Genomic DNA, 17,400 nt, shown 5'->3' with positions numbered 1-17,400 from the left:
TATTTAATTTTTTTTATTAATAATCTACTATTGAGGAGTCTCTCTTCTTTCACCATTAGTAGATAGAACAATAATTAATAATTTTAATGATAAAATAATAAATAAGTAGCGAATATAATCTGGAGATGATATGTCTTAGTCACTCTTAAATCACTAAGAATCAATTATTTATATTTTTTTTGTACGAGAGACTGAGAAGTAGGCAAGAAATTTAAGATAACATGCAACTATGATACAATATAATGTGGTTGAATCTTGAGATTCCATGTGTCAACCTACAACTGCACAGAAGCAAAGTCAAAAGAGGACCGGTGTCTGACAAACCGGCTCCGATGCTTAAGTCAGTTTATGAAAGCATTGGAAGATGATCATAATTAGTAAACAAAAGTTGTAATGTAAGCTTAAGGAAATAAATGAACTTGTATACTTTAAGCAGAGCTTACTCTATTTATACTGATATTGACCTATAGAAGACAATTGTGAGTTGTGGAGCATGATGGGCTACATATCTCCTCTTGATAGGAGAAAGCAGGGGGCGGAGACAGGGGGGTCCCTCCGGCCGCTGGAACTTCCATAGTTACGAGTAGTTTCGGCCCTCCTAATATTAGTAATAGTATATATAGAGTCTATGTAGTAATATCACATTGTTTAAAGGTAGATATGATGGTTAATAACATTTGTTTTTTTAAAAGGTTTAGGTTCAATTCCCCCAACTTCAATTTATTTTAGAAATTATTATTTATTTAAATTTTATTTTTCAATAATTATAAAACTATGTTACCATTATTAATTAATTTATTTATTTTCATAACACTTTTGAACTCATTTTTATTATGTCTTTTCCATTATAATAATAATTTTTTTGTTTTTGAGACTCAAACAACTGAATTTCTAAATTAATTTTAAAATTTTAAAACTAAAAATAAAAAAATGTAAAAATATTATAATTTTTTTAGAAACTAGCACTAAACTAATAAAAAAAATTAAATATATCCAACTACGTGTTAGGCTTGTCCAAAATTCAAAATTTTAATATTTTGAACCTATTAGACACTCCATAAATCCAAATTTCTAATTATTTTTTTTTTGCCTGCTAGACCTTTCTAAATCCAATTTTCTAATTTTTTTTGGCCTCTTAGGCCTCCTTAGATCCAAATTTCTAATTTTTTTTGGTCTCTTAGGCCTCCATCTGAAATCAATTTTTTTAATTTTCTTTTACATGTTCAGCCCTTCCTAAATCCAATTTTTTTACTGTTAGGACTATTAAACGAAACCTAGTTTAATTTTGAGAAATTTTACATTAATACTTAAAATTGATTCTTGAGCATTCAAATTATAACACGCATATATAAAAAAAAAAATAAGCAAGTTCAATTTAGCAAAAAAAAAAAAATCTGAACACATGCAATATCGGCCTCCAACCGAGTAATCCTATATTCGCCACTGGGAGAAAATGTGTCCAGATATCGGAGCTTGATATCACTCACGCCTAATAAGTTTGTGATTCTCAAGATCAAGCGTGATTATAGTGAGATTTCTCGAATCAAACTTCTTGATAAGCTGTCAACTTGATGAAATTCATTGGGAAAATGCCACTTAATATTCCAAAACATTGTTTGAAGTAATTATCTTTTCACGTGAAAAATGATTTAAATTTTGTCGTACATAGTGTGAAATTGCCCCAAAAATGTAAAATTGAGGAGGTTCATCCTAATTTCTTGAAACACATCATTTGTGTACTCAATTATATTCCTAATAAGTTAGGAAGAAATGATACCTATGTATGTACTACCACAAAAATACAAAAAGTCTTCAAAATTACCCATCATACACATACACTAGAACCATATAAATAAATAAATAAATAAACAAATAAAAGTTTAAAGTATTATTTTCTCCTTAACCTGTTTAAACTTGAACTTTTTTACTTGCTATTTGATAATACTTACTCTCTCTCAACTTTAAAATATTGTTTTTTATTTATTTTTTCACTAACCTATTAGATTTCACCAATATTAATTAGAACATACTGATCAGCGAAATTTTGATTTAAAGAAGCCTAACAAGTGGAAAAAAAATTAAAAATTTGAATTTAGAGATGTCTAATAGGTAAAAAAAAATAGAAATTTAGATTTATAGAGGCCTAACAGATCAAACAATTAGAAATTTGGATTCATGGAGTACCTAATAGGTCTAAAATATTGAAATTTTGAATTTTGGACAAACCTAACACGTCATGGGTAATTTTTTTTTAGACAGAAGATGTCGAAACTACCCAGAATCAAGGTGGTTCCGATGGCCGGAGGGAGCTGAGTCCCAGGCCCTTTGTCTACGCACCTGGGTGACTATTAATAAAGATTAATATTATAAATAGGTTCAAGATAAATATTAGTAAGAGACCAACCACACCTTCTATTGCTTACTTTGTTTTTGACAAAGTAAGTTTTACTTTGTTTTTTCTACCATTGGATAGTAAAAAAAAGTAAAACTTACTTTGTCAAAAACAAAGTAAGCATAGCCTAACCCAGAGACGAATATTTTAAATATGTCCAGGATCAATAGTGATTTAAACCAAAAATAAATTGAAAAACCTAATAAATAAAGAGTGTTGTTAAACTCAGCCCCATTTTCCCACCCCTAGCCCCGTGAAAGGACGAAAATGCCCGACCTTACGGTCAGGCGTGTGGCTGTCACGACCGACCACGCGGTGAGGCGTGGGGCTATCACGTCCGACCGCGAGGTGAGGCGTGATGGCCACACGCTCGCGTGTCGAATTGGCAAAAAAAATAGCTTTTTTTTATCCCGTAAATAGTCCGTTAAACCCGTAAATAGTCCGTTAAACCCGTAAATATGCGGTTAAACCTGTAACTACAGAATTGTACTTAAAACCAAAAATAATATAAGTTAATTAATAAATATTATTAATCACAACATATAAAACTAATATAATCTAGTCCAAGCCTCTCTCATTTCAGCGTATAAATTCTCCAAGTGACGAACACTCTGATGAAAAAATAATCGCCATTGGGTGGCAATGGGAGGTACTGGAAACGAATGATGTAAATAAAGACGTATGTAGTGACGATAACTCCCCAAATGACAAATCACAATCTCTCGCTCAGGTGGTCTTCCATCGTCCGAACGTATCGGCAGTATAGTGCAACATCCTAATTGTTCTGTAGTAAAGAGGAAAATTACTGCGTTCAATACAGATGCAGCAGCAAATAAGTCATCCGGACTCACCATCCAGTGGGACTCACCACAACCCGCTCCTGCCCATTTAATACGTGTGAGGGCAGCATCAAATCCGTTCCCGTACACTGGCACATACAGATCACGGTTTGCCCGCATCTCATTCTCTATGAGCACTCTCATCAGCTTCCACTCCTCTTGGTTAAAAATGATGGCATCGGCTAAAACACGAAATCCACAGTTACCATCTGCTACAACATCATGGAATTCAGTAATAAATGGTACGATGAGACCTTGAACCCGATGTAAATGGTGGTAACTGGCGATATCCGCATCAAATCCGACTGAAAATATTAATATATGAAATTTATCAATAAAAATATATTTACTTTAACTTCAACATATATATAAATGAAATAAAATATACCCGGCATCTGGCTGTTATGCACAGATGAGGATGAAGAACGGCCTCGACTACGACTACTCCTCGAACCCGAGGACCGTGCTCGATCTCGTGGTGACTAATTGTACTCCCATGCACTCGGATTTCGTTTTGTTGATGAATTTCCCTTTGGTCTACCCCTAACAGTGTCTTTGACCTCAGGTTCTTTAAAGCCACTTTGTTCCGGGTTTATCTGATCATGAATGTACATCGATATGCTACGCACCATTGAAGGATCTAATTTTTCAACCTTTTCCACAAGAGATTGAAAAAATCGGTGATCCTCAGACCCGTCAGCATATACTGGAGCAGTAACTGGTATGTCACTCAACCCTTCAAACGCAAGAGATCTCCAAAAAGGATGGATGCGGTCAACACGGACCGATTCATTTGTGTCAATATATGTTTTCAGCTCACATGCACACGGAATGCCATGAGTCATGGGCAACACGCATCCGCATTCAGTTACCACATCCATACTCAATGCGTGCATACGCTTGAGCTCATCATTTAGTACAGCCAAGCAGTAATGTGAAACGTGTAAGTCGAGATACATGAAAGGTTCTCCACAGTGATTCACCGCAGATCTTCTTCTCGAGTCCTCGAGTGAGTATCTGATTATATACAATGACGGATTACAAAACTAATGTATTAAATTTTAAAAGATTAAAGCAAATAACAGAATAAATGTCTTACTTGATCGCCTCGATCTGAGCCTCAATGTCCTTGTGCACCTTCGCCCACACTGTATCAAGTGCACCAGTAGATGAATTCAACCACTGTTTCAACTGTGCATGTGAACTCTCCACTCGACAGGTTGTGGTGTTTCCTAAGTGCAACACCTTGTTCGTCCATGCTCGACAAAACTTCTCTTTATGCACTAGCCATGTGGTCTCCACGTACTGAATCACACCAGGCCAGTTGCCAGTAGTATTCTTCATGGCTACCACTGCCGCCTCATATTCAGCTTCTGTCGGCGCTTCAATTATACGTTTCCATTTGGAATTTTTAAAAATTTCACCAAACTTCTTCATTCCACTCAACTTGCCAACTCTATCCTCCACATCTTTATTAATATGCCATGTGCACAATAAATGATGAGAATGAGGAAATACCTCACGAACCGGCCGCATCAGTCCTAACTCCCGGTCTGTAGCAATGACTGTCGGATGCACATCAGGTTGGAGCAAAAGCTTCAATTTTTGTAACACCCACATGTAACTACCCTCGGTTTCATCCTTCATGATTGCATAGGCGATCAAGAAGTTTTTGTTAGAAGGCGTCATTCCAATGATTTCAAAGAATGGCATCTTATACTTGTTTGTTTTATATGTTGAATCCATACCAACAAACAAGTAATAAGATCGGAACAGTGAGATCGATGTTGGATGTGCCATAAATAAGTGAGTCACGACATTGCTGCCCGGCACCGCTTGCGTCCAATGTATATAGTCCTTATCTATAGCAAGCCGATAAAACTGACCGATTACATCCCGACCCTCAAAGCTCTCAGTCCTGATTTTCTCCCTGTAGTTATAGATATGTCTTTGTGTCGGGCAATCCTCCGGATGTTTTTCTTTGATTGCAGCAAAAATAGCACAAGGCTTAGCTTGAGCTGAACTCATTTCACGAACAAGTTTTTTGGAAGCCGGGCTTAGTCCGCTCATCTGTCTGTAGCCCTGACGATATACAGCCAACTGATGACAGTGCTGTCCTCTATCTCCAGGAATCCCATTCACCACCCAACCGCCCAATTCGCCGATTTCCATAAGCTTTATCTGGAATTTGCAACCATAGTACTTTGTTTTTGTATTCTTCCGCAGTATAACATCCATATCCACATCCTTTTTCCTTTTATAATTCTTAACACCACGAGCACATTTAACCAATATCCACTTTGACTTGTGCCCCGTCTTGTGCGACGCTGTTATTAACTCAAACCCGATCCCAATTGCCGTCTGTTTTGCCCAGTTAACAGCTTCATGATATGTTTGAAATGTTTGTTTAGGAAAAAACTGCGAGCTGTAATCTATGCCGTTTCCATCAAATTCTTCCCACGAAACTTCCTGTAAATGATTAATAACGAACATTACATTCCAAAACGTGACATTTCTATAGCGTTTCGGTGTCTAAACCCGAAAAACAGCCACAAATTTGCTCGGGCGTGTGAGCATCACGCCCCACCACATGGTGGGGCGTATGGCTATCACGCCCACCATGAGGTGGGACGTGATGCTCACACGCCCGAGTGCCGAACCAGATTTTTTTTTCCAATTCAAATTACAGAAATGCAAGGAAGTTAAATCGAAAAAATACCTCGACTTCGGACGTAGCATCACTCCCGTCTACTCTCGGTGATAACGGATTGTCTTCCATCAAACGTTTTGTCTTTGATTCGGATGAAAATGAGTTTGAGAGAGTTTGGGAGGGATTCAAATTTTCAGTTTTTGTTCAAAGGGCATTTAGATCTTTTTTCGGGGCTGGAAGTGTGAATATGGGGCTGGGTTTAGTAACCCACTAAATAAAAGGCAAATGATATATACAGCCCTTAGGCTGTATATAAACATTAATTATTTTTATATTTTCAATAAAAAAAAGTTTTAACTCTAAAATAAGCATTTATTTTGTATTGAAAATGTAACAAAATATTATGACTCTATATATTTCAGTATTAAAATATGTAAGTATTAACAAGTTTTATGTATTGCACAGCTAAAGAAATACTAAAAATAGGAATTTTGAGTTTTTATTTACAGCCCTAAGGGCTGTAAATATCAGAACCCTAAATAAAATGCTTTGAATTTTCAAAATGTTTGGACATTTTTTAACTTGCTCAAAATATTTCGATAACTTTATCAATTTTAATTTGTTTAAAATTAGTTTATTGATTGTAAAGAAATAAATTATATGAAGATGTGTTGCATACGTTTTTTATAAAGTCAAACAAATTGACACGTTAGATCTGGACTGATCCGTAGAAAAAATTAAAGAGGGTTAATTTATTTTTAGTTTCATAGTGAAATCTAATATATCATGTTACTTGAATATAATTTTTGACGTTCCGTACTCCCGTTATAATAACTCTTTATCTCAGTGTATCAAACCATTAAAACACAGGCAAAAGTGCACAATATTATTACATACTTAATTCATAAAGTTAAGGATTTCATGCTAAAAAAATAATAACGAACTTCATTCTTTTTTTCTAGATGTCGGTTTAAGTCCGACTTGCCGTTTACGTGTCAATTTGACTTTTTTTAAGAGAGTGCAATACATATTTTCTATGCAATTTGCTCATTTACAACTGAAAAACTGATTGACTACGGGAGTGTTTGGTAACTACTTTTTATGCTCTTGTTTGTCTTTTCACTTCTAAAAGGAGAGTTTTAAGTGTTTGGTTAGCGATCTCTTTTAGCATTTTACTCATAAAAAGTAGCATTTTACAAAAGTTGTTTTTTGAAAAAGTAGTTTTTCACAACAGCAAAAAAGCAAACATCAACTACAAATAGTAGATAAAAGGCCTAAACCATACGCAGCCCCCTGAACTTGTCACTTTTAGTCATTTTGCCCCCTGAAATTACGGGACGACCCATTTGCCCCTTCAACTATTTAAAAGTGGTATTAATAACCCCCTGTTTTCATTATAATGGAAATAATTATGACATTTCTCATTGCAAGCACCAATGTCATAATAAAAAGGGTTGTGCCCTACTAAAATAACCTGCAAATGAGATTAGTATAGACCGTATACAAGTTTTCTTGTAAAAATTGCATATATGATTATGCACTACTAAAACAATGTGCAAATGAGGTTATATATATGCAGGCGGGTTCCAATACTTCCATGAACACTTGTACTAATGTTAGAATTTCATTTTGTTTCCGTTATAATAAAAATAGGGGGTTGATAATACCACTTTTAAATAGTTAAGGGGGTAAATAGGTCGTCCCGTAAGTTCAAAAGGCAAAATGACTAAAAGTGACAAGTTCAGGGGGCTACGTATGGTTTAGACCTAGATAAAATAAACAGATCCTATATTTTAAACAAGTTGAGAAGACTATCAAAACATTTTAAGCAAATTGAAACAACTATGAGAACATTTTAAAAGTTAGGTTATCTAATCAAACTTTTTAAACCCTAAATAAAACTTTGCACAAAGAATGATTTGTTCATGATACTATTAAACATTTACTAATCCCCACTAACTTTAACTCCCCCTTCTATAAATTAGATCTAAACAAAGTACCTAAAAAAGCCAAATTCCCCCCAACCCCACTTTCTCCTCACTTCTTTTCTTCATCCTCAACCCATCCCCACCATTTTCATCTTTCCCTTTCTTCTTTTTTCCCCAAAACCCAATGCTCCTCCTCACCTCATCTCCCCCAATTCTCTCCCCCCATTTTTCACGGATAAAGCTCTAATCTTTCACCTCACCCACTACCCAAATGTTCTCCGGCAACTGGGTTCTCCCCTTCCTCTTCCTCTCCCTCTCCTCCACTTTCCCTTTCCTCAATTCAGCTCTCTCAAACCCTGACCCAGCAACAGTTCAATCATTCATCCCCAATTCATCACCGCCGGCAACAATCCCCGCTTTCCCTGAACAATCCAATGTCGAGGGATGTCCATTAGATCTTCCGGATGAACTCTTCCATAGCATAAAAGGTGCTTGTGGAAATGCCAGAACGAGAGGGGAGCTTCAGAAAAGCAGGTGTTGCCCTGTTCTAGCTGCCTGGCTTTACTCTGCTTACTCTGCTACTGCTCTCGGGAGTAGCCGGAGAGTAGCTCAGGCGGCAATTGACCTTCCATTGCTGCCTGATGACTCTGAAACTTGTGTGGATGATCTTGGTAAGGCGTTGAGAGCTAAAGGAGTTGAATTGATTAAACCTAATGAGACTTGTGATGTTGTGTATTGTTATTGTGGGATTAGATTGCATCCACTTAGCTGTTCTGATGCTTTTTCCACAAATGAAAGGGGAATTCTTGTTGGAGATAAAAGGGTGAGAAGATTAGAGAAAGATTGTTTGAGTAGTAGCTCTAATGTTAATCAATTTCCTGGTCTTGGTGGCTGCTCCAAGTGCTTGAAAAGCCTACATTCTGTGAGTTTTCTTTATCTGGTTCTTGATTTTGTTTGTTTTTGTTCCAATTCATTATCTAGATGAAGCACGAAAGAATGAGTTTGTCAGAACTCGAACCTTGATGGTAAGAGATTAATACAAGATATATGATTGAGCATTTAACTAATTTAACTATTAGCTCGAGCTTTTAGTTAAATCATTTTCATGACATGATATCAGAGCCTCTAGGACCAAACGGTCGAGAGAGTCCTGACAATCTTATTAATTTATGGAATTAAAACACATGGTGGGATGGGTCTCTTTTGTGCACGCTGCAAGCGCAATGGACATTTGCATGTGGGATATGTCAGAGATTAATATAAGATATATGATTGTGCCTTAACTATCAACTCGGGTTTTAGTTCAATCTGTTCCATGACAACCATTTGGTCCTAGATGCTCCAATACCATGTCATAGAACCAATTTAACCAACAACAAGCGGATAGTTAATAGTTAAGGTCCAATCGTAGATGTTATATTAATCTCTGACACACCGCACACCGCAAATGCACAATGGGCTTGCAGCGTGTACAACACGGCTCATAAAAGATGCTAACTTTCTTTATAAATATTTCTTCAATTTGGTAAATTTTTTTTTTGTATTTCCTATTATTAATTCATTTGAATTTTTGGGTCCAAAGATTTGTAACTAAAAGTTCCCAAATTTGTTGTGTTTTGGATTATTTTTGGAAACAATCTTTGTCACAAATTTGGTCTTTTTCCTTAACTAATGCCGAATTGGTAATGGGGTTATCTAGCTTCATTTATTAGGCCATTACTGTAACAGCTCAGATTTGGTCCAAATTCTAATTATTGGGCTCCATTCATGGCTTTAAGACGTGTCTACGAAAGTGAGATTCGGTTTATTCCTACCCAATTGTCATCCTTTATGGCTTTAAAACTATTGTCCGATTTGGTCCAAATTCTAATGATTGGGCTTCATTCATGGCTTTAAAACGTGTCTACGAAAGTGAGATTCGGTTTATTCCTGCCCAATTGTCATCCTTTATGGCTTTAAAACTATTGTCCAATTTGGTCCAAATTCTAATGATTGGGCTTTATTCATGGCTTTAAAACGCGTCTACGGGCTACGAACGTGAGATTCGGTTTATTCCTGCCCAATTGTCATCCTTTATGGCTTTAAAACGCGTAATTGTCATCCCTTATGGCTTTAAAACGCGTCTAGAAATACACTTAGTAAAGCACAATCACTTCTTTTTCATGTCTGATGTGGAATTCGGTTCATTTCTACCTAATCCTAACCCTAATCCTTTAGGACCACTACCTTCAATCCGGGAGCCACCCGCTCCTAAATGGGTTGTTACAATTCCAGTGTTTCCATTCATGGTAGTTTTCAGTTTTTCACTACTAAGTGTTAATTGCTAAGATTTTTGTGGTCCTGAAAATCTTTTTTTAGAAAATCCATGGCTGTAAACTATTCTGCAACAGATATTTTTTGTACCATTCGATAATTGTATATTGTGTTTTGTACTCTTCCTTTTGTTTTAGATTCTTCTCTCTGTGTTTTTTGCTAGCTGGGAAATTTGGCGAATCACCATAGATGAATTCGAATTAAACTCGATTTTTGAGTTTTAAAGGATTCACCATAGCAATGTTTAGTTTTTCAACTCAATATATGCAGTGGCGAAACTGTATTCGGGTCAATTTTACATTTGTAAATTCTTTTTTCCACGTTATCTTGACACCCTCAAACCCAATCTTCCGGAGACAAGGGGGCCGGACCATCCCTGTTAGGGGTGATTTCGGCGGCTGGGGGGCCTGGGCCCAGGCCCCTCTCTGTGTCCGCCACTGAACATATGCATAAATCGTTTTGATACTTGGTGTTTTGATGTTATGTTTTTTGATGAATTTTCCGTCTCTTCTACAAAAGAAAAACACAATTTTTGCCCTTGTACTTCTTCGATATTGTCGATTGAGCCCTTTCTATTTCTATTTGGTGTCATTTGCCAATTATATTCTTATTCTCGTGCAATTCGTGAAGCGTATCATGCACCCTCCCTTAAAACAAGCACACTTTAACGGAGAGTACTCAGACACGCTTCATAGAGTCGTTAAGTACGAGCTACATTTGCATACAATTGAAAATTACAGGTCAAATGTGATCAAATGCAAATACAAAGGGCCGACTTAGCAAATTTTGTCAAGTAAAGGGCGAAAAATGGCGATTTTTTTCACTTAAACTACAGTTAAACAGATATCAGATAGAATGTTGCAACAAATGTGAGTTTTACAAAAGAAAAAACACAAGTTTTACCCTTGTACTTCTTAGATTTTGTCGTTCGAGCCCCTCTCTATTTCTATTTGGTATCATTTGCCAATTGTACTCTTATTCTTGTGCACCCTCCGTGTTTTAACGCCTGAACGAGCACATTTTAACGGAGAGTACTCGACACACTTCATAGAGTCGTTAATTACAAGCTACATTTGCATACAAATAAGAATTCACAGGTCGAATGCATCAAATGTCGCTTAAATTACAATTAAAAACAGATATAATGTTCGTTTTATAACCGATATTACTAATTAAATGCAGCTTAACAACAAGAAATCATTGAACACAAGCAAATCAGAAGAAAGGACAACCAAAATGCACAACAAAGATTGTCAGCTGATGGGACTGACATGGCTTCTAGCGAAGAATCGAACGGCTTACATTCACACAGTTTCTGCAGTTCTAAGAGCGATGATGATGAATACGGATGGCTCAGATCCTCAATCTTGCACTCTGAATAGTGACGGAATGCCCCTGGCCGTTGATTCTAATGAAATGTCCAACGATTCTTTGTTAATCTTGAATCAAGGATTCATCTATCTCTCAGTTGTTCTAGTTTGCTTGTTACATGCTGTGTTTAGTGTATCATTCAACAAATTTTAGAGAATTAGTGAAATTGTTGTTGCCATTTGTATCAGTTTTTAGTTCACTGGTTTCCTATGTTGTTAATGGCATCATGATCATGTTGTTTTAGTCATTGTGAGTAGTAGATTTTAACTGTTTCTCCTGACTAATGAAGTCCCAATTGAATTTTCAATCATGGTATCTTAGTTAGGGTCGGCAATTTTTGGTTTTTATTTTCGTCTCAAAATCGTGTTACGTTATATATAGGCTTAATATATCATTTGCCTTCTGAATTTGTCCAAAAAGCTTGATTGGTCTCCTAAACTTTCAAAGTGTCCCGATAGCCACCTTAACTTGCAAAAATGTCCAGTTAGCCTCTTGAATTTGCGCAAAATGTAATTAATTGATCACTCGGTTGCAAAAAAGAAAAGTAAGTTAAATGCGGAAGATGTATTGTACGAGTCTTAAAAAAAGTAAAACGATTAAAATCGGGGTATACTGTTCTAATATTAGAGAAGACAAGTTGTATAGTTCAACAAACAATAACTTTATTTTTAATCTATTTTTTTTAATTATGTAATAACATTCTAAGATGCGTGAAATACATTTTTCTAATTTAACTTACTTTTTTACGACCGAGTGATCAATTGATTACATTTTACGTAAATTCGGGGGGCTAACTGAACATTTTATACAAGTTGAGGGGGCTATCGGGACACTTTGAAAATTCAGGGGATAATGAAACTTTTTGGAGAAGTTCAGGAGCAAATTAAGGCTTATATATATGTTTTATATGGTTATATATGATGTAAATATTGAAAAAATGATAATTGTATTGATGGTGTGTTTCAGTCGAGTTATTTCTGTAAATTGCATTGTCGTGCTAAAATTGTCACGGCTAATTAATTGCTAATAAATTATTAATAAGGCAAAAGACATCATAAGGTACTGACGATTTTAATTTTGGTGAAATGAGCACTTCATCTTTTATTTTTTTATTTTAACAAATTCTGATTATATATTTTTAGCTTATATCGAGTCATTGCTTGTCAGTTGCTAATTAATTAGATAGATATGAAAATTTAATTTAAAAGAGTGATGTTTTTTTTGGTAGGGAAGGGAACGAAAACAACAAAAACCAAAACCTAACCCGGGATTAGTTTGGGGAAACTAATTCCCACCCGATCATCCGACAGAATCTCACAAAGAAAATTCGGAGAAAAAAGAGTGATGTTTATTTCATTTATATTTAAAATTGTATTTTTCATTATTTTTATCAATTCGATAAAAGGTTTTTTTATAATTTTTCTATAATTACATTGTAGATATATATAAAAAAAATCTTGTTTTTTATTTGAATTATTAAAAATACAAATTTTTTATGTAGATAAAATGAATATTGTTTTTTAATCGATTTTAGGTTCAAAGATGACTTTTCTAATCTATCGGAGGGTTAGTGCAATAAAAAATAAAGGGTAATGCTATTTACCGCAATATTTTTTACGACTACCGCCATATTTTGACAATTATGCCCTCCTCATAATTTAAACTCAAAACCCCAAAAAACAATTTCCTCTCTTTCTCTCCCAAGCCTAAAAATTCTAATTGGACGAAAATGGACCCAAGCATTCCCGAAGACCATGATTTCGTACACGAGGTAATCCTACTATATAAATTTAAATTAAAATTTCATTTTTCGAATTTTTTTTTTTTTTTTTTTATGTTTTGGCCTAAACGGACGGCCGATGCTGCTCGGCCGCACGGTCAAACGGACGAACTGCCCGTTCGTCCGTGCGGACGAGCGGCATGCGCCGCTCGTTCGGCCTACGGAACGAGCGGCATGCGCCGTTCGTTCCGCCAGCCGAACGAGCAGCACGCGCTGACCGTTCGGCCTGCGGAACGAGCATCGCCTGCCGCTCGTTCGGCCGTAGGCCGAAGTGGCGTGGCCTGCCCGTTCCCACGTACGGTGGAACGGGCAGGCTGCCCATTTAGGCAAAAATATCCCAATTTTTGCCATTTTAACCGGGCTTGCTGTCCGTTTAGCCTATACGAGGCCCGAACAAGCTCGGAATTATAATTTTTAACCCGACTAAGTCCTAAATTTATATTTTTATATTTTTAAATGTATTATTAATACCTACTATGTAACCGAATGTCATTTTTCAACATTTTTTTACATATTGTTAATACATATTATGCATTTTTTATATATTAAGGAACCGTTAGAAGATTGGCAACCGGATGGTATTGATTACAGTTCTCGTTTTATAACGGACACTGTTTTTGCTTCGTGTGAAGATGCTGTTAGTTGGGCAAAACAGGTAGCTATTCGAATTGGGTTTGAGATTACAATATCTTCGCATAAAAATGGTGGAAAGAAAAAGAAATTGAGATGTTCACGGGGTGAACGCTACAGAGGGAAACAAGATGACGCAGGGTTAATACGAAAAACGAAAACTAAAGCGTGCAGGTGTAAATTTGAGATCAAAGCCTATCAACGGTCAGACCTTACTGGTTGGAGTATAAAGGCTAAGGCTGGATTAACTGGTCAGCACAATCATTCGTTACGTGTGTATCCAGAGGGAAGTCGGCAGATGAGCGGACTCAGTATCGCATCTAAATTAATCGTTCGTGATATGAGTTCGGCTCAAGCGAAGCCTTGTGCTATTTTAGCAGCCGTTAAAGAAAAGCATCCTGAAGACCACCCAACAATTAAACACGTCTACAACTATAGAGATAAGATGAGGAATGATGGGTTTGAAGGTAGAGACTTGGCTAGTCAGTTCTATCACATCGCTCTCGAGAACAAGTATGCTCTTTATACGCAAACTGAGGGTGATTCCAGCGTCATTACACATGTGTTTATGGCACATCCAGAATCAGTAGATTTATTCAGGACTTATCACTGGTACATCGGCATTGATTCCACATACAAAACCAACAAGTACAAAATGCCATTTGTTGAAATTGTTGGGATGACGCCTTGCAATAACAATTTCAAGATCGCATATGCCATCATTAAAGATGAGACTGAAGGAAGTTACCGTTGGGTCCTGCAGCGGCTGAGGGTTTTGATTGGGTTTGATCTCAACCCGACTGTTATCGTTAGTGATAGGGAGTTGGGGTTGTTAAAACCGATTCTGGATGTATTCCCACATACAGCACATTTGCTATGCACTTGGCATATAAACAAGGATGTAGAAGATCGGACGTACAGAATCATGGGAGACAAATCAATTGCCGGTAAATTCAAGAATGGAAAATGGAGAACATTAATTGAATCTTTATCCATTGTGGAGTACGAGGAAAATCTGGGCAAGATGCAGGATTCGATGAGCAGGTACAAAACTCTTATCTCGTACGTTGAGGAGACGTGGTTGGTGCATAAGGAGAAGTTTGTTGTTGTATGGACGAAAAATTTCTTACATTTTGGCAACACAACCACTTGTCGTGTGGAGAGCGAACATGCGAGTCTAAAGCAATGGCTCAATACATCCACAGGATCGCTGGACACGGTATGGCAAAAGGTTCATAAGCAGATAGAAGCCCATGCATCTCATATCAGGTATTTTTCAATAAGTTCTATTGGAAGATGTTTGTATTTTTATCATGTATTTGTAAATCTCAGTCAACTGATAGTATGTTTATGTTCTTATTAGGTACATGCTTGAGCAGTCCAGGCTTCGTAAAGGAGTCTCTTACTCCGGATTCCCCTTTAACCACCTGGTATGCAAAGTCTCACACTACTGCATGCAACTGATCAATGTTGAGTTAGCTCGCATGAGAAGTTTGAGCCATGAAGTGAATGCGCGTTGCGGATGTGTATTGAGAACCTCTCATCAGATACCATGTGCATGCAAGATCAAACAAGCTTATGAGTCCGGCGATATTATAAGTGTTGAGAGGGTTCATGTGTTCTGGAGAACACTTTTGATTAATTATGGCCAGACTCATGAAACTGAAGGGTGTCATGATCAGACAGAAGATGAGAGATATTTTAAATCCTTAGTTGACCAGGTATCTAAAGGTGGCCCAGCCTTGCTGCGAAACATTTCAATACTTATACATGATCAACTACACCCTGATCAAGCACATTACACCGAACCTGATGTGAAAATTAACGTTCGAGGACGACCGAAGTCGGGTAAATCTACAAAACGTATGCCTAGTGCCTGGGAGTACAACGAACCTCGGTGTGGACGTGCTCGTTCTAGTAGTTCGTCTAGGAGCCGTGGTAGAAGTGGTAGGAAAAGCTCTTCATCATCTGTTCATAATTTTGCATCCTCGGGTAATACAACTTTGCAATGTCTAATTCATTTACACTTAACATAAGTTATGTGCGGTTTACAATATCTTATTTTGATTCAATGCAGATGGAAATACGTATGAAGTTAATGATTTCGTGCATTCTGACAAAGTAGTTGGGATCATTAAGCCGTATGTTGAAACATATTGCGACGTAGTCGGTGATGGAAATTGTGGCTTCCGTGTTGTTTCTTCATACATTTTTTTCACCGAAGAGAAGTGGCAATCAGTTAGGCATCACATGAGGAATGAAGTAATTGCTAACCGTTATCGGTATGAATATGTGTTAATTGATGGTGTTGATGCAGCAATTAATAGAATCACTTGGGACGGTGGAGCATGTTCGCCGGAGCATTGGATGCTCGCTTATGATGACATGTTTGTGATTGCTACATTATACAATGCTGCTGTAATGTTTTTCGGATACCTGGATGGAAATAACTCTACTTTTTGTGGTACTATTTTATCATTGTATGCCCCTTCCACTGCTACAAGACCAGAACGAGATATTTGCATAGCTCATTTGGGTCCGCACTGTCGCCACTATATTCGTTTAAATTTATCTCCTAATTTTCCAGTCCCTAATGTAATAGAGTGGTGGAAGGGGCACCATGAACGTAGTGTTGATGGGTGGGATCGCATTTATGCAGCTAGGACAGAACAATGGACAAGACTGGTTCAACTTAGATCTGGATAGCTTTATATGATTTACAGGTTGATTCTGGATAACAAACATTTTCTGTTTCGATCCAGATTTGTTCATTGGAGTTACATATTGTGTCTGTATTGTATCTGTAATGATCCTGTGTTGATCTGGATAGCTTTATATGATTTACAGGTTGATTCTGATAGATTCTGGATAACAAACATTTGCTGTTTCGATCCAGATTTGTTCGTTGGAGTTACATATTGTGTCTGTATTGTATCTGTAATGATCCCGTGATGATCTGGATAGCTTTATATGGTTTACAGGTTGATTCTGATAGATTCTGGATAACAAACATTTTCTGTTTCGATCCAGATTTGTTCGTTGGAGTTACATATTGTGTCTGTATTGTATCTGTAATGATCCTGTGTTGATCTGGATAGCTTTATATGATTTACAGGTTGATTCTGATAGATTCTGGATAACAAACATTTTCTGTTTCGATCCAGATTTGTTCGTTGGAGTTACATATTGTGTCTGTATTGTATCTGTAATGATCCTGTGTTGATCTGGATAGCTTTATATGATTTACAGGTTGATTCTGATAGATTCTGGATAACAAACATTTGCTGTTTCGATCCAGATTTGTTCGTTGGAGTTACATATTGTGTCTGTATTGTATCTGTAATGATCCTGTGTTGATCTGGATAGCTTTATATGATTTACAGGTTGATTCGTTGGAGTTACATATTGTGTCTGGATAAAAAGTACTAATATGCCAACATCCATATACTTATAAAATTAAAGTACTAATATATCAAGTACATAAAAAAGTACTAAAA

At 36.6% G+C, this 17,400-nt stretch overlaps 1 protein-coding gene across 1 annotated transcript; it reads left to right on the top strand.

Moving 5' to 3' along the window:
• The first annotated feature begins 7,894 nt into the window (after positions 1–7,894).
• Positions 7,895–11,800, top strand: LOC136203221 (uncharacterized GPI-anchored protein At4g28100). Its single transcript, XM_065994323.1, has 2 exons — positions 7,895–8,731; positions 11,305–11,800. The coding sequence occupies exons 1-2, from the start codon at positions 8,081–8,083 to the stop codon at positions 11,644–11,646; spliced, it is 993 nt and encodes a 330-aa protein (XP_065850395.1). The 5' UTR covers positions 7,895–8,080; the 3' UTR covers positions 11,647–11,800.
• Positions 11,801–17,400: the final 5,600 nt, after the last annotated feature.

Source organism: Euphorbia lathyris, chromosome 8 (assembly GCF_963576675.1).
Source record: "Euphorbia lathyris chromosome 8, ddEupLath1.1, whole genome shotgun sequence".
Classification (NCBI taxonomy): domain Eukaryota; kingdom Viridiplantae; phylum Streptophyta; class Magnoliopsida; order Malpighiales; family Euphorbiaceae; genus Euphorbia; species Euphorbia lathyris.
The sequence above is the reverse complement of the archived record's forward strand: the minus strand, read 5'-3'. Positions and strand labels throughout refer to the sequence as shown.